This window comes from Euphorbia lathyris, chromosome 3 (genome assembly GCF_963576675.1).
Source record: "Euphorbia lathyris chromosome 3, ddEupLath1.1, whole genome shotgun sequence".
NCBI classification, from domain to species: Eukaryota; Viridiplantae; Streptophyta; class Magnoliopsida; order Malpighiales; family Euphorbiaceae; genus Euphorbia; species Euphorbia lathyris.
In genome coordinates, this window is record NC_088912.1 from 51456290 (window position 1) to 51479232 (window position 22943).

At 35.2% G+C, this 22943-nt stretch overlaps 1 protein-coding gene across 2 annotated transcripts; it reads right to left on the reverse strand.

Moving 5' to 3' along the window:
* Positions 1-1018: 1018 nt before the first annotated feature.
* LOC136221749 (protein ALTERED PHOSPHATE STARVATION RESPONSE 1-like) lies at positions 1019-6915 on the reverse strand. 2 transcript variants are annotated; one of them, XM_066009185.1, is made up of 4 exons: positions 5365-6915; positions 4968-5182; positions 4210-4433; positions 1019-2907 (listed from the first exon to the last, which is right to left on the reverse strand). In XM_066009185.1, exons 1-4 carry the CDS (start codon positions 6659-6661, stop codon positions 2163-2165), a joined length of 2481 nt encoding a protein of 826 aa, XP_065865257.1. In that variant the 5' UTR covers positions 6662-6915; the 3' UTR covers positions 1019-2162. The 2 variants fall into 2 exon arrangements, with proteins under 2 accessions (XP_065865257.1, XP_065865258.1); XM_066009186.1 differs by having other exon boundaries at positions 1021-2907; positions 4968-5179; positions 5365-6913.
* Positions 6916-22943: the final 16028 nt, after the last annotated feature.

A 22943-nucleotide genomic window follows, 5' to 3' on the forward strand; every position in this document is an offset into this window, starting at 1 on the left:
TGAAGCCAACAGAAGATCTTGCGGAAGAGGGAAAACGGGTGGTCCATACTGCCCGATCCATGGGCACACAGTATGGGCTACCCGTTCGACCGAACGGGTAGCCCATACTGCCTGCCCATGGACCGGGAAGTATGGGCCACCGTTTAGGCAAAATTCATAGGAAAAAAATTAATTTTCGGGTTCAATTCGTCAAATTTCAGTAGTGGTAGGATCGATTCATTACCTCGTCTTCGAAATCGTCCCTTTCCGGAGTTCTCGGGTCTATTTTTGAGAAATCCAAATCTTACCTCGGGAGAGAGAATATTAAGATTTTGAATGAAAAATGAAAAGGACGAAAATGTGCAAGAAGGAGCGGTAATAAATAAATAGGAGACGATGAATTGCAAAACCCTAAATTTAAGAAGGTTGTTTTAATTGTAGTAGTATTTAAAATATATATATATATATATATATATATATTTATGGTATTTAGGTAAAATGAGCTCCATTGAATATCTAGCTTCGTGGAGATGTGATGTAACCGATTTCAAAATTAAGCACCCAAGCCAAGTGAAAGGATGTGATTTGCCTAATTCATTTGATTGAATATATTCCCAACCTCTTAATTTCATTGCATAAATCATGACTTGCCACCTCATCCACCTAACTATTGAAATTCCCCTTCGTTTTCAGAATAATTTCTTACTATTTCTTTCTAGTGCTATTGTGGAATTTAGTACGAGGCACAATAAAGTATTTTCCATTAACAGATACATTTATCTTATTTATTTTTATGTAGAAAAAATAATCCCACATTGAAGGAATTAAGAAAACCAACCCAACCGAACCAAGAAATGTAAGCTGAGGCTACTCACTACACTGCATTCATTTATTGATATTAGCTAACACATGACTGGACTGGACCACCAAACATATCCTCCTGTGTATTCAAAGTGACACTTGGGTTGGTTGGGCAGGCAACAACTCAATATCTGATTATTGTTGTATGATCACTAGAGTAAAATACTCAAGATAAATTAGAATTAGAATTAGAATTTCATTTAACATAGAATTACAGACCCAGTAAAGTGAAAAATAAAACAAAAATGTTCCCATCCCACGCCTACAATTACCACAGACATTTCTGACTCACGGAACTCAGATTAGGCGGCTGCTAGATAAAGCAAGCAACCAATCTCATCTCATCCCAACTGTCTTAATCACATATATACACCTACCTACCTACCTACCTATACATCTATTCGGTCATTTCACGGTTCTCCCATATTTTTCAACTTCACCACATACAAACATTTCGACATCTCCATTCAACCATTTTATATATTTCTGCTACACAAATTTTGGTTGGGACAAGAGGTGTTGGACTCATCAATCTCCGCATTATCTCATCTCGGGCTGCTTTTACTCTGCAATTCTACAACCATACTCCACCCCCACGTCAAATTAAAATACAGACTATAAGCCTAATCTTTCACACATTTTCAGTAATATTTTTTATTGAAATCTTTTCAGTGTGAAAAGGCCTGTACAAAAATTAATATAAATAATAAATGTATGAAAGAAGAAAGGAAAACTGATTTTACCATACTAAACTACTACTAATATACTATCTGCCCATTTTCCTGACTTGCGTCATTCTAAATAGCCCTAACACCTCGCTCAAAATTTCAGCTGATGGAGATCATCTCTTGTTCATTACTGTCCCACCTCAATCTGCTCTTTTGCAACTAGCAATTAGGTCATTTCATTACAAAGCATTGCCAGCATCCAAATGCATAATGTTGTCTGCAAAGCTTTCCCGCATCCATGTTGCCTAGTGTGAATAGGGGCATGACCTTATGGCCGATCAGCCAGTTTAATCATATTTGGAGAAGTCATCAGATCGCAGTGATTCGTTAAATACAATCCAGCCCACAAGGATGGAGACGCAGCATGCGCACAGTTCAATCAATCAGAAACTAGAAAGATACATCACATAGCCAAGATCCACCACATGAATTCCCCCTCTCAAATTACCCGACGGACTCCACTGCAGTGCCACATGAGTTCCACAGGAACACTGGGACTCTCACAGATCCAATACTGCATATAACTAACTCTCATGGGACCATCACAGCTGCAGATATCAAACCAGCAGAAAATTTCAATTGTCCCATACAACCCTATGAAACTCTTTCACGCTCTTGAGCAAGACTTTGTTCTTCACTGCGCTGAATGAGCTCCTCATAAGCTTTCATTGACTCAGCTGTGAACTTCTCCATGGCCTCAAAAATTCGTTGCAGGCTTCCATGTAGGCTGCTATTGCTAGTATCACTCTGATATACAATGTTTCCAGTTGCTGAAAGACTATAACCATCTCCACCAGCCAGCACAATATTCTTGTCTAATGCCTGAATCTTTTTATGTATTTTCTGGTCCTCTCTATCTAAAGTCCTAGCTTTTCTCTCTAAATCCTTGTTCATCATCATCCTCTGGTGCATATCTAGTTTATTTTGTTCCCAAACCTTAAGTACACTCGAGGCAAATATGCGCATTGCATCAATCACTTCCCTTTCAGATATAGTTTCCATAGCTTGTGCCCACTGATTGCATATTACAAACACTGGAGGTGCACCCATCCTACCAGGCGAGTAGGGAGGTATGCCATCTGGTGTTTCTTCCGGTTCATACAAGAGACATCTACCAAGCCAGTTATTCAAGGCCTTCACATAACCCTTTTGGGCACCTACCCAACAAGAGAAACTGGAAATCCAACTAAGAAGGTCATGCTCAAGCTGCAAGGTAGCTCGAAGATGATCATCACCAAGCTTTTTACTGGATACTGAAGAACCGAAACCTTTAGCTTCTTTAATTGCTTGACATTGATTCTGATGGCACTCGAGCATACTTTTCCACATCCTGGTTAACCTGAGGGGAGGGGTAAAAAAGACAAGATAAACTACCTCTGAACCAAGAATTAACTTTAACTGAAAGATAGACAAAGACACCTCATATGCATGAAATTTCTCTCCCCTAAAGTTACCTGAAATTCATGATTAATCATCATTTTTCCATGAAGCAGTTATCAGATATTGAGCATTCTACATAGCCACTAGAAAATAAGGTAAATAATTCATGTTTTTACTAAGGTCAAATGCATGAACTGAGCAGTTTGGTACACCAAATCTCATCCAAGATACAATTATACGCACAAGAACCTTTCTTGATTGCTCTTTCTAGAAATTATTTTTAACCAGTTCATACACCACATATCTTACATTAAAGATGAGTAATAAAAAAGAAGAGTAATTGAAAAGCATGCAACATGACTATATCCTTCAACTGCAGGAGTGTGGTTTGGCATAATATAAACTGCCTGCTACAACCAGGGAAAGAATGCACTTCCAACCATTAACAAACATAAATACAAGTTCTTGAAATTCTACATCGATCTCATGTCATGCATATATTCAAGTTCCATGACATAAATTCCACAGTTAACAATGAAAACTTCAGCTAATGTTAACCTCAATTATTATATTGTGCGTATGAGTGGAGTGAGAAAGAGAATAACAATAATATCCTGGGTCAAAGTATTGATTTGCATATTGCTCCATGGATATACTACAGAATTGTTAAGATGAATTACTAGTATCATAGATCCAATAGAAACCTCAAAAACTTCCTAGCTGTAGCAAACTCAGCTTGGACCTTCCTACCCTATAAGCTGAGAGCTGGAACTAGAACCTTCTCTTTTCTTTTTTAGTACTTGGTAAAGAACTTTGAGAACGCCCTGGCAACTGCATTTAGCTATCCCCAAAATCCCCCACTAACCAAAGCCTAACATATTTCCACATGCCTATGAGATTTCCATTGTAGATCACTTACATGCTTTTGATACAAGCATTCATCTTAAAACCCACTTCACCAAACAATTTTGGTGGCTATTGAAGTACATACTAAGCAAAATATGCCATATAGCAAACCAGTAACTATTTATCACCAAAAAGGAGATGTCTACCCTCAAAGGAGCTTAAAGAAGAATATTGAATCAGTGAAGGCCTCCCTCGCACTAAAACTGCAACAATGATACAGTTTGACACCAAGCAATTCAAAAACAACTCTTGTAGCTCGGAGCAACTCATTCACACTCAAAAAAAAGTCATTCCCATCAAGTATATATAACCAGAAACTGCAACAAAAAAACTCTAAAAAGAAAAGTTAACTAACCCATGAATTAATTGGTTTAACTGTGGCCATAGCTCTTCATCTCTAATCTTATTTATTGTAACAGATATCTTGTCTACCACCTGAATTGCGATTCTTATTTTTGTAGAAAGATCCCTAATTATTTTTCGAGTTGCTTCAATTTTATGAGCTTCAGCACCCCTCTCATCCAAATGCTTCAGTTTTCTGCACTTCCTGTCATGTACTACCCGCATTTTCTCCTCAGCCTGCAAGAAACAGATTTATGATCGACACTGCTGAACAAACATCAGATGTTGGGCCTGACTCAGTTAGGGCTCCCCTATTGTGTTATGAAACACAAGTAACAACTTAAACAGGAGAATGGAGAATTCTACAGTGCCACAATGTTCCAAAACCAGATGACAGCACACCAAGAACAACACCAAAACTCAAGTAGCAAATATCACCAGATAAATCTTTTTGATATGCAAGAACAAAGTTTTCACTCATGTTATTTTATCAAAGCATTGGTACAAGAATAGTGAGACTTGTAGGTAAATCATAATCATTGTCTAACAAAGAGGTTATCCATACAGCTTCAGGTGTGTAGAATAAAGCATTGATGACATGTTAGATTTCTAGAGACTGGATTTGAAAATAATTTGATGACAGTTGGCAGAGAAGATCTATTTAAAAGTGAAGATATACATAGATTAAGAAACTCGTATTTGGTAGAGCAAAACAAGAAACAAAAACGCATGGAAAGCTTAATAATAAGACGTAAATAACACACAGCATACCTTAACTTCGTTGTAGAGTTTCTTCTCCCACAGATGCAGCTTATGTAAGGTAGAAGAAAGGTTTTTAGATCTTATCTTCAAATCGTCATCAATCTCCAAGTAGGCTAGATCAGCCTTGTCAGCAGAGGAAGATGCTTCGGTACTTTTAGATGTAGATGGCTGTGAGGATACCACAGATAATGAAGGAGTGACTCCATGCAACATCTTAGAAACTGCTAAAGAAAAGATTGTAAGATTGCAATTTCAAACTAAAGATACATCAAACGGGAAAAACCAATCATGAAAATTATCGTAAATTCAAATGAAGTTTTTGTCTATGCTTGAGCGCCTAGGCTACTAAATCAGGCAAAAGCACAAGATAAATGGCAATTAGAAGTAATTTATTTATAATACCCACCGTATTTACGATGATAAGGAAGCCTCCCGACTTCCAGCAAAGTTGCAATTTCTTTCCCAGATTCAGAAGCTCTCTCGAATAGAATCTTGATTTCGAAGGCTAACTGAGAAACATCCCTTATCCCACCTCCTCGCTTAAATCCTGCATTTTTGTGCTCCTCTGACCTCTCATCATCAACAACTTTCTTCTCCACCACGTGCACGTCATACTCCAGGCCATCATTTTCCATTGATACACTGGGTCTCGTCTGATAAAGGGATGCCTCAGTATCACCACCAGCCTTGGCATCTCCATCATCCATCATCACTGATTTCGAATAATTAGGATCAGTACCACCGCTATCGACATACTTTTCATGTCCATGGACTTCTTTGACAACTTCTTTTTGATAATCTTCATATTCCAAATCAGGAATTCCCTCCTCTTCCCTCAACTCCTTGGAGTCTCTACTTGGCGTGTAGGGCGGATAAAAATTGTCAGGATTCTCAAACAGATTCAAATAATCCCAAGAAGATGCAGCAGGCGGAGGTGGAGGCGGTGGGGGCTTTGAAGAAGAAGCCACCGCCGGCGGTGAAGCAGAAGAAGATCCATAGTGAGGCGGAGGGCCATAATGGCCACTCATTGCAGCGGGAGCACCATAATTTGTGTAATCATAATAATTGGTTGGGTAGGGATTATTGGGATAAAAATAAGAAGAAAAAGAAGATTCACCATAATGAATTGGCTCAGGAGGCACAGGCTTTTGTTCATAAACAACAGACGGCATCGCAGTTTTCTTCATATAATTCATGTGATGAAAGCCACCACCAGGATACGAATCTTGTTGCGCAGCCATGTATTCAGAAGGCATATACTGGAGGTGACCACCAGCAACGCCGTGCAAAGGGGAAGAGTGATCAGAATGGTGGAGATGCGAATCATCGTCGTCGTCGTCATCGTCGTCTTCGGAATCAGAATTAAAATTAAGATGGCCGGAACCAGAGTTAGAGTGGGAGTGATGAGAGACGGAAGGCTTTTTAGGCGAACTAGGACCTTGATCAGAAATAGGCACCGGATCGCCTTTTCTGAGAGGCGGCAAATTAAGCTCAGGAGAGGAAGGAACAAAAGCAGAAACACCGTAATCTTGCTGAATAAAAAGATGCAAAGAATTACCAACAGTAGCCAAGGAGTGAATATAAGCATTATGAGCTTGGGCCAAAGCAAAACGCTGATTAATAGCATCGTCGAGGAAAGCGCAACGGTCACGGCACAAGGCGACCGCCGGAAGATCGTCGAGCTTAGAAGTGGCGCAGCCCATCTAGAATAAGGTAATTGTGGGGGTAGGGGTAGGTTAGGGTAAACGGAAGGAGGAGCCGGGGAGGAGGAGATAGATAAGAAGAAAGGGAAAAAGAAAACAAGGACAGAGAAGGAATCTTGCCAGCGCGGAGTTTGTCGTCGTTTGTAGCAGAAAGAAAGAAAGAGAAAGAGAAAGACAAGTTACAGTAAGCGAGTGAGAGTGGTGTTGGTGTGGGCTGGGGCATTCTACTCTACTCTACTATACTATGTATACGTCGGTGTTCACTTCCTCCCTCTCTATATATATATATATCATTTTTATTTTAAATTATATTAAGGTTGAATTCTTTTCTTGCGGTCAAATCACCAAACACATTATATTCTCATCTCATTTTCTTTCCGTTTTGTTTTCTTCATTCTTTCATATTTTATAACTAAACCTTTTTTTTTTTATAGATTTTTTCTTTTCGCTATGAATTTAATATTTGTCTAATGCATCCTTAGTGTTTTTTATACCTACCCACAAGAATCAACAAAACTTCTTATTTTTTTAAAAGTAAAAAACCGTCTTAATTAACGTCTTATAAATTGAAAAAACATACATCAAATGTAAAAAATAATAATAATAATTATAAATAGATGGTTGGTGATTATACGGATTTACAGATTGATATATCTGATCTTTTTCTTTACAAATGCACCATATGTTTACAAAATTTTATATTTTTTTATTTTGCCAAATTTAACCGGTAACGATTTTTAAATAAAAAATTTCAAAAATTAAAATATTTAGTATCACATTTCCTATAGAGCATCATCTTTTGAATTTTCTTTCTAAATATTAATTTTTTTTCTCATAAAAAACAACACATAAATGATATCAAACTTAAAAAGTTGAAAAATTAAAGTTGTTTAAAATATCATTTAACTCTTGAAAAACTTTATTTCGAAGTTGTTATCAATCAAACCATGACAAAGTTAATCCAAATATGAAATTTTACAAATCATAAATTTGTGTTTGCAAAAAAAAAAATATCACAAGTATTTATTTGCAAATCGATGAAACCAAACATTTATGCTTGTAAAAGAAAAACCACACAAATACCTCAAATTCAAAATATTAATAATTCAGTTCAGCAACTAATAAATAATTTTGTAAAGAATTAATAAATCACTTTAAGTAATTTTTTTTTGGTAGGAAAAAGAAAGAAAAGAAAAAACAAACAAAAAACCCCCCACAAACTAATCTGGGATTAGCCTAGGAAAGCTAACCCCCATCAGATCATCTGTAAGCAAAGAAAAAAAGAAATTCTAAGGAGAAGAGAAAGTTGAGACACCCAAAATCCTCTCATGACCCTCAGCAGCAAGGCGGTCTGCCACCTAATTCTGCTCCCTAAAAACATGACCAAAGTTGATTAATTATTCGTAATATATATGAAAACAAGTAATTATTTTAATGTTACAATACAGTATTTTTAATATATATGAAAACAATTAATTATTTTAGACAAATATAAAGAGTTTAAAAATGTATTAAGCTTTAACATTATATTATCAAAATTCATAAATATAGAATAATCATTCAAACAATGTTATGCTAAAAGCATTTTAAGTTGTTCATTATAGAGATCACGAAAGGTACTGTATCCTCAGATACCCGGTACTATTCGTACCTTGTATAAAAAAGGTATAAGATGGGTATATGATCAAAATCATTACCCCTTAAGATAATGGAACAGGTATGGTAATACTCCAAGGATATCTGGTATCCATTACCCGTCATAACTTTTTTATATATTAATAAATATCATTATTTTTTAGATGTAAAACGTGAGATTTGAACTCCAACATTTTCTTTTTCAACCATTGCATAATACTACCAATCTACTTTATTCTTATTAATTAAGGTTGAATTTGTTTAATTTTTAGATAGATGATTTACTAAATTTATATTTTGTGAAATTTGTAATATTTTTTGTTTTATTTATTGATTCATAATGGATAATGGTATCCGCGGATACATACAAATTAAATGGAACGGGTTTTGGAATGCAAAAAGTATACCCGTTAGAGTAATAAGACGGATATAGATAATTAAAAAATAAAAAAATAAAAGTTTGGGATTGGTATACGTGCAGGTACTCTACCCATTGCCATTCCTAGTAATTATTTTACTTTTTGGAAAAAAATGAATGCTCTAATATATTATTACTAGTGGTTTAATTTATTAAAATTGGAATGGTAATGAGGGTCTGTGTGCATACTTTTATTAGTGGGAAATTAAGAAAAAGGAGAAAAGGATATTGAGAAAGGTCGTGATAAGGAGTGGGTGTTTATTTAGGTTTGACGCTTCTTCTTCCTTCTTTTTGTTTGCTTCACTCTTATATTTTCTTAATTTCAAATTTGCCCCTCTCCACCTCTATTATTACTTATATGTCTCCTCCTCCACTTTTATTATATAGTTTAAATGTATAAAGAGAAATAAATTCTCTCTTTTTTGGTATCTTAAATGCAAGGGATTTCCACACCTTCTTTCCTACTTTTTATTTTTTTGTCTTCATCTTCATGGGCTGCAGTTTCTCTTTTTCTTTACAACAAATTTATACTATTAATTAATTGTTTCTAAAAAAAATCTCTTTTTATTTATTTATTTATCTTTTGTTTTACCAAATTTCATCATCAATTGGATTTTTCTTCTATTCTGTAATATTCTACCAAAACTTTATCATTTCACAAATTAATGAAACTTATCGTTATAAAATTTCATAAAAGTAGTGTACTTTCAAATTCATTTTTAAATATAGAATGTATTTGCTTCAGTTATGGTTTCACAAAAGTATTGTACTTTCATATTCATTTTAAATATAGAATGTGTTTTAGTTGAGTTATTCATAAACAATTGGTGGTATGCTTATTTTTGTTCCTAACAAATAGGGTTGTAAATGTGACGAGATAGGGATAGGAAATTATCCTTTATCCCCGAATCCGAATGTTTTAGAAAATTTCTATCCAGTTGTGGGGAACATTAATTTCTTGTAACACTTTCACGACGCGGGTGGACCAACAACAATATAATAGTGTTAAATTTGTCGATTCACATACTTACAAAATAACCAACTAGAACTATATTACCTGTTAAAAAATTCTACTAATAATATGAAAATTTAATTATTTTAAAAAATAAAGATATGACCATCACTTAGACCATTAAGACATTATCAACAAAAGTTATAACAATGGCACATGGGATTTTGTATAATAAAGACCTTCCACTAAAATTTTGACATTCAATTGAAAAACTGATTTAATTCATTTGACACTATTAGTAACTAATGACTTAAAAAAGTCTCTCCTGAAAAGCCCAAATCCATAACGTTCTAGGGTTCGGCCAATGAGCGTGTCTCTCCAAATTTGTGAGGGGGTCTCAAGTTCTTTGAGGGTTAGGTGAGTAGTGAGTGTGTTGTCCATAGTGGTGGTTGGAAACATGGAAGAAAATCTAGCTAATTTGTCAATTGATTAAGAGGAGAACGAAATATTGGAGCTCGAGTTGAATGCGATGAGGCCCGACGGTGGTCAATGAAGGTGTGGTCTTGGTCCATCGTTTTATCACAAATAAAGCCATTAATTTTATGGTGATGAAGAGCAGATTGGCGATGTTGTGGTGACCATATTGAGGGATCAACATCTAGGAGATTAGCAGTAATTTATACTCATTTGAATTCATCCATCATGTGGATCATGACAGGTTGTTAGCGGATGGACATTGGACGTTTGAAAAAATTACGCCTTGGTGATGAATCGATGGAAGTTGGGTTCGAGTCCAGAATCAATGGATTTAAGGCTATGTCGATCTAGATTCAGATTCACATCTTACCGGTAGGGGCAATGTCACGGAAGGGATAGGCAAGCAGATTGGGAATTTCATTGGTTCTTTTCAAGAGTATGATACAAACAACAATTCAGGTATAAGGAAGCAGTATATGTGAATCTATGTGGCATTTGATGTTCACAAACCTCTAAAAAGGTTAAAAAAATCTTAATGAATGGTCTATCATTGTGCTTAAATATGAGCGTCTGGGTACCTTTTATTATATTTGTGGTATTTTGGGACATTCTGATAAATACTACGAGAAGCTGTTCGAGTGTCATGGCTCAAAAGTTCCAAGGGAATAGGGAGAATGGTTGAAGGCACCGATACGTAAGGACAGGGAACCGAGTGGGGCAAGATGGCTCAGGGAAGCTAGAGTGGAAGGAGGTGGTTCACATCAGGTGGAAAATTCAGTCATCAGGAGCAATTATCGGGCAGTTGCTCTAGCAAACATTACCAATGTTCACGTTAAAGGTGTGAGAAAGGTAAAGGAATCTGTTGATAAAACACCAGGGGTGGTCATATCTCAGACGAAAGGGTCGAGAGTGCAAGCACAATTGAGAAGATGGGAATGGAGTTTCGAGGAGACATCTCAAGTAGGAGAAAAAGACACATAATGGAAAACATGGAGGAGATTGAAATGGATTTGCAGGATGATCACAAACCTAGAAGGGATATAAAAGGTAGAAGTATGAGTAAGAATAAGTAGCAGATAGCGGAAAGCTCTATTTCCCTAGAGGATAAGGAGAGTTTCGATGATCTATTATTGGCGAGACGTGCTATGCAGGTCCACTTGGAGTTATAATTGCATAACTTAGAATAGTTGTGGGTTGGGAAACCATTGGCCAGATCGATCATTGGAGGAAGTTAATAATTCCCAGAAATTTGATTTAATTTTTCTAATTGAAACACTTGTAGAAGATAGTAGGATGATGACTATTCCACAAAAATTACAGTATGGAGGCAATTTTAAGGTGAATAAGCAGGGTAGGAGTGGTGGTGGTCTTGCATTGCTTTGGAAGACGATGCATTGGTTGGTCTTACATCATGGTGAATAAGGTAATTAACTTGTTCTTCTGTGATAGTGATTCCCAAAATACAGTCATTATCACGGTGTCTATGTTGGCCACACAATGTGCAAGATAGCGGTGGACATTTCACCATATGCATATTCTCAATCTTCTTAGTTAAAGTAAAAATTTGTGCTTGTAAAGCAGTAACAGAATCTATATTATAGATTCCTTTCATAGATTGAGAAGGTGTCATCGTTACTCTTTCGGTTGGCCACATGCAATTGTTTGTAGCAATCTCTTTAAGTAACTCATATGCAAAATTTGTAGTTTTTCGCATAAGTGATCCTCCGGATCTGGCATCAATTGTTCCCCTATTTGTGGCATTGCCTCCATTATAAAATGTTTGCATAAGCAACTTGTTGAAACACAATTTCCACGAGTTCTTTTATTATGATAAAAATAATTACTAAGGACATTAGATCCCCAAAATATCTAATTTCAGAATTAAATTAAGTTTTATTTATGCTAATGAGTTTGTTAAATGTTGATTTTGAGCATTGAATCAAAGAAAAATTAAAAATGCCTTAGAAAGATTAAAGACCCAAGCCTTAATTTTGGCATAGAACCCGAAAGCTTATAAGCCAGAACCGGAACAAAGAAGGCGTTGACATTCCGTCAAATCACGCCGTTTCCAAATTGGAAAAAAGGACATATGACAGAAGCCATGTCCCCCAACCTCTCTCTTTATTGTCAAAAAATGGAAAGAACGTAGAATGCAAGCCTGCAACATCAAAGTTAGAAGAACACGCAGCTAAAGTGACAAAAGCCTGACTTTGACAACGGTAACCTTTTGGATAATAGGCACAGAAGTTAGAAGCAAACAGTGACAAAAGTCGTTTCCCTCCAAATGACTAGTTTGAATTCCAAACGGATATTTCCCAAAGCTTGTACTATAAAAGCCAAGACTAAGCTCATTTCACAACTAATCATCAACGTGAAACGAGATAAAACCCTTCAAATGAAAAGCTAAAGCAATATTGTAATACACATTCATTTTCATAGTTGTGTAAATCAAATAGAGAGATAGTACTTCAATTGTGTTCTACATTAGAACCAATTTCTATTTGTAATCAGAAGCTCTGTTGTTTTCTTTGGTTATAGGCAAATAACTAGAGAGATAGATAGTTGAGTGTGAGTGTAAAGGAAAGTACTTTATAGAAGTTGTCTATTATATAAAAGTTTGTGCTCTACCCATTAAAGAGTGCTTTAGTGGATTAAAGCTCAGAAGAAGGTATTTTAAGGACTGGATGTAGGCGAGAGGCTGAACCAGTATAACTGTTGAGCAACGTATTTCTTAACTCTGCCTTTATCACCTCTTATTATATTGTTTGCTCTAACTTATTTATCTCAGTCATAAGCTCTAAACATTGTGTGCTATTTAAACTATTAATCTTGAAAAGTCAAAATCCCTACTAAAATGAGTTGTTCTTTGAGCGCATTCATTAGAATTGGAATCAAACTCAGTAGAATGATTTAACTCAGTAAACTGAACTTGCTTCTGACTCCAAAGCTTTCCTCTGTGCTAAGCCAATGAACGTTAAGTGAGAAAATTATAAAAGGTTAAAATTAACCAACAGTTCCATTCACCCCCCCCCCCCCCGCCCTTGGAACTAATTTAACCTCACAAGGGACCAACACAACTCACGTGGGAGATTATGGTTCTCTACGATTATTTAAAATGTTCCCATATCTCATACAAGGATTCAGAATCATATTTGCTAAACGTAGTATATTCCTTAATAATTTTTGCTGTTTTGCCAAAAGAAAGTACTTAGATAAAAAAAAACATGTGCCAATTTATCCCAAGTTGTGATGGATCGTAGTGGGAGAGGTCAGCTAAGCTTTGGCCTTATCCTTCAAAGTAAAAGGAAAAAGTCGAAGTTTGATTGCTCTACTGGAACTGCATAAATTTTAAAAGTGTCACAAATTTCTAGAAAATTTGACAAATGAGAATTTGGGTTTTCATTTGGCAAACCATGGAATTGGATGCTATTTTGAACCATTTGAAGCAAGGTTGGTTTGATCTCAAACTGGTTTGCATTTACCGCTCGACGAACTACCCCTTGTTGAGAACCATTAACTGCTGGAATGGAATAATCCCTAAGTCTTTGTGGTGGAGGGCCATCCATCATAACTAGTAGTTTTGTGGCTTTATTAACAGTGGATGATCTGAAACGTGCGTTGCTAATCTTTTATTCTTGAAAAGTGGTGGTGGTAAGGTATGAGCTGCTGACTCAATAAGATAGTTAACTAAATACATGGTCACATAGTACTAGTCACATGCACATACAATAAGTTTTGTGCAATTAACTTAAAGGTTGTCGAGCAAGAAGTTTATTAATTAGTAATTATTAAGTATGATATAAAAAAGGGCACTATTTATCCTAGTCTATTAATACTCAATGGTTGAATGACCATAATATCTATATTATGGGTGTAACCTATCGTAACAAATGTCCAATACCCCAATAATATACCTCTAGGAACCCCATCGTAACAAGTACTCGGTACCGGATACCCTATCGTAACCAATACCCGGTGTCAATGTTTCACCTGATCACAATATTCATTTTTCTCATTTTAAGCCTTTATTCTCATATCATTGACATTTTCTATAATCCAAATGTACCATATATATTTTCATTCTCATGTCATCATCATATATATTATTCTCAAATATTTTCATACCAATATGATCATCATCAATGTATAATATACACATGTCAAACATAAAGATCAAACAAATAAATAACTAATATCAACAAGTCAACATAGCAACAAGCATACAAACAAACATACCATATATTTAATTAACTACTTACCTTTAACAACAAAATGTAAGTTTAACTAATCAGCTAACCTCTCTAGTATACCCTCTGAATGTTCTTCGCGTCCTATATAATAATTATAATATCACCTATTAATTCTATATTAAGAACACTTAAAAAACATATGATACTTTGATTATTTTCATTATTTGTCAAGACTTAATATATATAACTATGTTAAATGTGTATACATATATGATAAAACTAAAACTTAAAATTTAATTTGTTAACTAATAACATATAAAACATATAGGGTATATAGTGTGTATCTTTGGTTTTAGACACATGATGTAGATCTCATATTTGTTCAAATGTGCAAGGACTAAGAAATATGAGGTTTGTAAGATCTAGTGAGGTAGATCTTCGAGTTGGAAATGTCGCTCATATAGAGGCATTGGAGATCGGGGACTACACTTTGGAGATGCCTAATGGGCTTATTTTAGAGCTTAGAAATTTACTACTTTGTCCCTACAATGTGTAGGAATATTATTGGGTAAATTACACCAATAGTACCTGAACTTTACCTATTTTATACTTTGGTACCTAGATTATATTTTGTCCCAAAAATATATTTGAAGTAACGATGACCGGACAATTTAGTAAATTTTACCGGTAAATGACCGGTCAATGCAAGTTTGTCTGAGTAAATTATATCAATGGTACCTGAACTTTTCCTAATTCACACTTTGGTACCTGGATTTTTTTTGTCCTATAAATATAACTCAAGTGAAGGTGACCGGATAATTTACTACATCTGATCGGTTAGTGACCAATCAATGAGAGTTTGACCATTTTGAATTAAAAATTAGGACATACAATACACTCAATTAACATAAAATTATAATACTACCCTTTAATATATATGTAGAGCTAAAGGGTAGTATATGTATATGTTAATTGAGTGTATGGTGGGTCTAAATTTCTAATTTAAAATGGTCAAACTCACGTTGACTGATCAAATATACTAAATTATCGATTCGTCTTTACTTGAAGCGTATTTTTTGGACAAAATGAAATTTAGGTACCAAAGTGTGAATTAGGGTAAAGTTTAGGTACCATTAGTGTAATTTACTCATCAAACCCGCATTGACCGGTTATTGACCGGTAAAATGTACTAAATTGTCCGGTCATTGTTAGTTGAGGTATATTTTCGAGACAAAATGTAATTTAGGTACCAAAGTGTGAATTAGGGTAAAGTTCAGGTATTATTGGTGTAATTTACTCGAATATTATTTCAATTTCTACGTTGGATAATTCTGATTTTTCATTTCATATCGGACATTGAATTCTTTCTATTAAATGTGGCAATGTTGTATATGGAAATGGTGTTCTTGAGAACGAGCTTTATATCCTTGATCTAAAACGTGAAACCCAAATCTATAATACAACTGCTAAAAGGATCAAACAAAATGATTTGAATCCTACCTATGTTTGGGACTCCATGTTGGGCACATAAACAAGAAATGCATAACTAGGATTCACTCTAGTGGAGTGCTAAGGTCATTCGACTTACAATACTATGACACATGCGAGTCTTGTTTACGTGGCAAGATGATAAAGGCACCATTCAGACTGATGAAAGGACCATTGGGCTATTAGGGTTAATTCATTCAGACGTATATGGATGATGGCGATAAAACGTATCTACTCCTAAGAGCAAGTGAACTCTATCGTTATAAAGTAGTAAACGTTCCTAAGAATGGTATCGATCCCACAGAGACTAGTTTCCTATTTCTTACTTGACTAAAATCCTATATTAACTAATGAATTAATTAAAAGGTTTGTTGTTTTAATTAATCTAATAAAATAGAAAAGTAATGATTTAATAGTTGGTAGTTCTATGAATGAGTGAGAGGTTTGTTGGTCCCGTGTAATTAGTTCCAAGGGGGGGTTAGGAACTAATGTAACTTTTTTGCTTAATTATGCTGACTTAAGCAATTCTTTAAATTACTTAACTCAGTTCTGGTCAGCACGGCCGAGAGAGATGTAAGACAGCTTTAGTCAGAGGCTGACTAGAACCGTTTTATTTGTGAGTTGTGAATTAACACTTAGGTCAGCTTCCAACTCAGCACTCTGATTACTCAGTGTCAGCTTATACAATTTATATCCTGAGTAATTTAAGCAAGCAACACATACATATATATATTGAGAGGAAGAGTTAGAAATTACTTAGCAGACTTATCCTGGTTTGGCCTCACCGCCTACGTCTAGTCCCCAGAATCCTTCCGGGCTTTTTCAATCCAATACTGAGCCCTTTAAAGGTAGAGCACAAACTGTTTACAAAGCAGTTGAGTATGCAAGAGTACCTTCCTCTATTCGTCTACTCAACCCTACTAAGTGCTATAACCAAACACTCAGATTTTCTCTACCGCTGAGTACTAAAACCGAGTACTCAGCACCACTCTCTCAATCTTTACAATTGATACAGATTTGTTCTTTCTAGATGAAGAACACTTTAGATGAATACCAATTCAATATAGACTTTTACATAGAAATGGGAATTGGGTGTAAGTATTTGCTTTTTCTTGTTTGTATGTGCTTGTATGTATGCTTTTCTCTTTTGTATTTTGGCAAAGGATCCAAGTGAAGAACTTGTCATTTTATAGTGAATTCTGAGGCTGCAATCATTTGAATTCAGATGTATCCGTTGAATTCAAACGGTCTTCTTGCGTCATTCACTGGTCAGCATACAGTTTTGTAGGCCAATCCTGTCGTTTGAATTTAGCAGGCGTCAGGCTTGTCTTCTTCCACCAGGTTCATCTTCTAGCGCCAGTTTCGTCTTTTAGCCAAAGGCCAGTTGATCCATGAGTCTCGAAACTGTCTCCTTGCGTAATTCCAAAGCTTCTGAATTGGCGCAGATCTCTGTCGGATCTTGTCTTTTAGTTAACGGATCATTGGCACTGTCCTGATGAACACTCAGCTTGACTCTAATAGACGTTGCCTTCGACCTTTGTCTCTGGTGATGCTGAGTCATGTTCTACTCAGCTTCTTCGGTCAGCTTCGTCTTCAAGCGTTTGTTCTGAAGAAGACTTTTCTTCTATTATGCTGAGTCGTGTCCTACGCAGCTTCTGTGCCTCATGCTGACTTCATTCTGTCGTACTTTTTATTTCTGTTCACTTATAATTATACTCAACATTGAACAAACACATTAGTACAATGAAATCAAAGCACTTAAATTTAATTGCCTTAATCATAGATTAACTTAAATAATTTTGTCAAATCAAAATCATGTGGAAAGGTGTTTCAATAAGGTTGAGATATCAGGATCCCTATGTTTATCTCCTATGGTGTCAAGTCGTGTAGTGATGTGACAAAGATCTAAACCTAAAAGACGGTAACTTTCCTTAAAGAGTAAATAACCTCGGCCTAAGATTATCAACTCTATTCCTAATTCCTTAGACTGATGCTTGATTAGGCAAAATCTCTAAGTTATTAGGAAGCATGAATATTAATGAAAGCTAAAGCTAAGTCGTGACCTAGACTACGAAGCCGCACTATCCGGTTAGGGGGATAGGTAAAGTTAGGGTTTGCTTGGTTGGATTGATCGCTTAGTTAGGCTACACAATCCAACACCTATACTAATCCCTTGGTTAGATTATTTAGTATAGACAATAATTCCTAACTGAATCTTTTGGTTTATTTCTTTTCACAACACAATTTAAACATTAACTTGACTTTAAACCATATTTGCTAAACATAGTTCACCCTTAATCTCAGCCAAAGGGTGGTTTAGTTCATGGTGGAACTAAAACACAGATTGGGGATAAGATAAAGGAAAAGTGAGCTCATGTTTATCAATTACTATTAAGATTCAATGTGAGAGAAAGTACAAAATGAAGACAATTGAACTGTAATAAGTAAATTGATAGAATTAATATGAATAACAAACCAATATTGAAATCTTACAACTAAAGGACGAATGTGTTGGGGTTTAGTGTCCTATAGACAATTGTTATAGGATACAAACTATTTGCAAATGAATTGTTCATTATCATTTGTTTTATAAGATATAGTAAATTAAACTATATAAAGGCATTAATCTTTTATCAGAACTAATTAAGTCAAATAAAAGAAACCCCAAGTTTATTTAAGTGATCATAAAGTGTTCATGTAAGTATGAAGTGAGACTATACTTTATAATAAGTCAATAAACTTGAAATCAACCCAAGTCAAGTAATATGTTAAAGGGCTTGACATATTACTGTTGAGACTTGCATGTAACAGTGTTTTCTATCGAAATAGAGAGTTGATCTCACAAGCTTTAGATATGAAGATATCTAGACAGTTACATGGATCAGGTGAATGAGTTCATTAGGATTGGGACCCGACTTGAGATAACAGTATGGATAGATTTACCTAAGTGTCAACTGTTCATCTCATTGGTGTTAGTAGGTATAAGTAATCCTCAGACTCAAACAATCATTAATTAGTGATTCTGGATTATGGAGTGTGATGCTTTGATTTTGTGCGAGCACGATCCACTATAGGGGAGGCCCTAGGGTGTGTGAGAGCAGGGTTAGGTATCACTTAAAGTAATTACAGAATAGTTAATGATAGATTGAGCATTCGTCACTTTTGATAAGTAGAAGATATATCCAAAGGGCCTCTTGTGGTGAATTGACTGAAATCCTTGCAAGGTGATAGAGTTAAGAGTAGAAATGGAGATTTCACTTAACTTATCTTTCAGAGTTAATTCCATCTAGACAAGTATAACAGACTCTTCGTTATATGTAACATGACATGTTCCATAGTTATAATAATTGTTTGAAGGATATAATTGATGAAGGATCGAATTATACTGGACCTAATATGGAAAGGTAAACGTCAGTATCCAACCTGGCTTCTTATCGCACTGGGGGAATGTCTAAGGTTCTGCTAGTAACAGCTCTCGAAGTCATTCCGTTATATATAATTTGAAATTAATCAGGTTGAATTAATTCCAATAAATATATACGGCTAGCAGCGATAAGAACCTAATGGGTCGCACATGGGACTTGGAATCGGAGGACGAAATGGTAATTAAGAGAGAGGAAGTATATGGGTCGGATTTTGTAAATTAGGGATGAAATAATTTAATTGATAATTATAATTAGATTATGGTTATAATTAAATTATCTGATTATGGGATAATAATGATTAGAAGGTTTAATGTGATTATATATCTAATTAATTAAATCTCTAATATAAATAAATATCTTATTAGGATTAGAATTATTATTTAGTTATATTAAGATATAAATAAAGATAATGATTATATTTATTTATTTATCTAATTAGAAATCTTATTCGGATAGGGATTCTAATTAATTAAATCTCTAACATAAATAAATATCTAATTAAATTAGGATTATCATTTATTTATTTATATTAAGATATAGATAAAAATAAAAATAAAATGTATTTATTTATCTATTAATAAACCTATTTGGAATAGGATTCTAATTAAGTGATTAAAACCTAATGTGATTAGGGTTAATATTTGGAAGACTATAAACAAGTCCTTATACCTATGAATTTCGGCTAGTGCATATTCAAGAGGCTAAGAATTTCTTCCGACTTCATCCCGTCTTAATTACTATTTCATTTAGTCTCTCTTTGATCTCGTGTCGATTCCTTTAGAGGCAATCAATTTAAATTGCTATTCATTGGTTGATTACTAACCGTTTTCTTTTTTGTTGATTTCATTGTTCGTGAAACACGGTTGAGAAGTTGTGGGCACTTCGTTTGCAACGATGGATAGATCTTCATAAAAGGTACACTTTTTTTAATCCTTCTTTATATGAAAAAATGATTAACACATCTTGGGAAAAGGGAAATAGATAAAATAGATAAAATTTTATATTTTCGCTGTGCCTAGGCCTATCTATTTTCCTTCAGAATGTACCTTGGTTGCTTGAATACAAAAGAAATCTGAGCTTACTTGAATGTAAAACGAACAACTAAGAACTAATTTAAAACTTAAACTAAGAATAACTAAAGATAAATACCTAATACAATGGTTCTAGCCTCTATTTATAGTATTATCATCACTATTCTAGTCTATTTAGGTCTTCTCTCTATCTCTGAATCGGATTGAAGTGTTTCTTTTTTATTTGAAGTTGGATAATTGAAGTTGAGTTGGAGCAGGATTCGTAAGTATACTTACCGAGTAAGGGGCTTACTCGCCGAGTAGATTACCAATTTCGAGCTTTCATGGTTGACTTTTATATCTAATTCATTGACTAGGCTTGATGATTGTCTGGTATGGACGAGTAAATTAGCTCATCGAGAAGCTGATGTTACTCGTCGAGTATCGGGACATACTCGCCGAGTAGAGAATCTTTTCAACCTTCGTTTTGCTCTTTTCTTCCTCAATTGTACCTGAAACACCTCAAAGTGCACATCAAGCGTATAATAGAGAAAACACCACATAAACTATGGTAAATCTTGTCCTCAAAATAGACTCTAGCAAGTGCACTAGATACAAGTAATAAAGTGATAAGTTAAGTATCGTCTCCACAGGGATTGAGGACCAAATTTCACTAGAAAACATTGCTGAACAAGGTGTTCGTGGTGTGTGACTCTTTTATATTGATAGATGTTGAAAGATGTGAAAACTTGTGACTAAACAAATGATTTTACGAATAAAAATAATTACTTGATAATGATAAACGAGTAGAACAGGCTAAGCACAGCGGAACAGGTTACCGTAAGCTCCTAAACAACCTAATCAGTCATGAATGATGCAACTGAAGTCAAGGTTTCTGCTTTAATGCTCACTTAAGTCAACTCTCGTGTGTTCTTAAGATTCTAAGACTTACTAAAACCAACAACGTCCTAAAGGTTTGTTCTTTCTTGCATTAAGATTGAAGCAACATTTCAAATAAGAAAACCCTTGATAAAACCACCTAACATTTCTGCTTCGGGGTTGGATGCTTGATAGAGAGTTCGGTGAAGATGAAAGCAGTGTCCTATCATTCATCTAACACAGGCATATATGCATAAGCACTGAAATATAAAGCCTCATCAAACACTTCATACATTAACACCATTCATTCATTAATAGACTTAGGAAGCTTACATCACCGGCCCCAACTGGCCGCGCCTATTCAAAAGGATTACTCACTCATACTGGCGAGTGAGCAATCTGCTGGTTCAAAGCTCTGAAACTCCATCTCTGGAGCTTTCTTTCTTCCGGACTAAGTCTATATTTTCTTTCTCAAAAGATCTGATCCCTTTCATATCCTTACTACATCTATTTAAAGGAAAGGTCAGGGCCAAAACGGTACTAGAAAAGTATCCGATCAAAATATTACAATAAAAAGTCAATTGTTCAGAAATCTAAAAATGCTAAAAGTAGTGAAGATCCTTTTGACCTTTGAACACTCAAGGGTCGAGCTTTCCTTTCATCTTGTTGCTTTATGACTGCACTTATCCGCCTTTCTGCCTGCAGCTACTGCCATACCTACTTCCCGTCCTGTCGCTGTCCATCATCAGAAGTTCCGGCGTTTGACCACTGGATCAAAGAATGGCTCGATCTCCTCTTGGTATGTGCGAAACAGGCTGCTTCCAGTCTGTTCGGCTTAAACTTTCCTTATCTGCATAAAAGCACCTATAAGACCTTCATTCTTGCAATAAAACACAACAAACACCCTTAATTTATTATAATTAATACGTTAAAATGTAGTCAATTTCATGCCTAACAGTAAACAAACGATAATTACACATAAATAGGCCTAAAACCATGCCTAAAAGCCTATATAAAATGACCCTAACTATAGACCAATAAGATCAAGTGCTAGAACAAGTTTTCTTTATTTTGTTACCTTCACATATGACTATATCTGGTACGGTTTTGTGTATCTGACGAAGCACAAGTCTGAAACCCTCCAAAGGTTTAAGGACTTTAAAAATGAATTGAGAACCAACTTGGCAAGAAGATAAAGATACTCCGGTCTGATAGAGTGGGTGAATATCTAAGTCAAGAGTTTGACACATTCATGAGAGAGTGTGGGATAGTATCCCAACTCACTCCTCCTGGAACTCCTCAATAGAATGGAGTATCCGAAAGGATAAATAGAACCCTTTTTGACATGGTTCGCCCAATGATAAGTCAAGCTTCTCTCCATATACCTTTTAGGGATATGCTTAGGAAACTGCAGCTTTCATTATAAATAATACACCAAGCAAGGCAGTTGAAGGTATGCCATATGAATTATGGGCTGGGCGAAAGCCCAATGTATCCTTCATAAAGATTTGGGGTTGCGAGGCACACATCAAGAAACCGGTAGGTGTCAAGTGTTGAAACACAATTTCCACACTGATTTTGATTATGACAAAAATATTAAAAGAAATTAATAATCCCATACTTAGTAAAACATTAAAATTAAATGTTGATTTATTTGGACTAATGTGCTTGTTAAGTGTATGTTTGATTAAATGAGAATAAGAAAGGAATATACACAAAGGCCTTGAACATGGATCAAAGGCCCAAGGATCAATTACAACCCAATAGCTGGAAGGATCCAGAAGCAGAAGCCATGCCACAAGAAGACT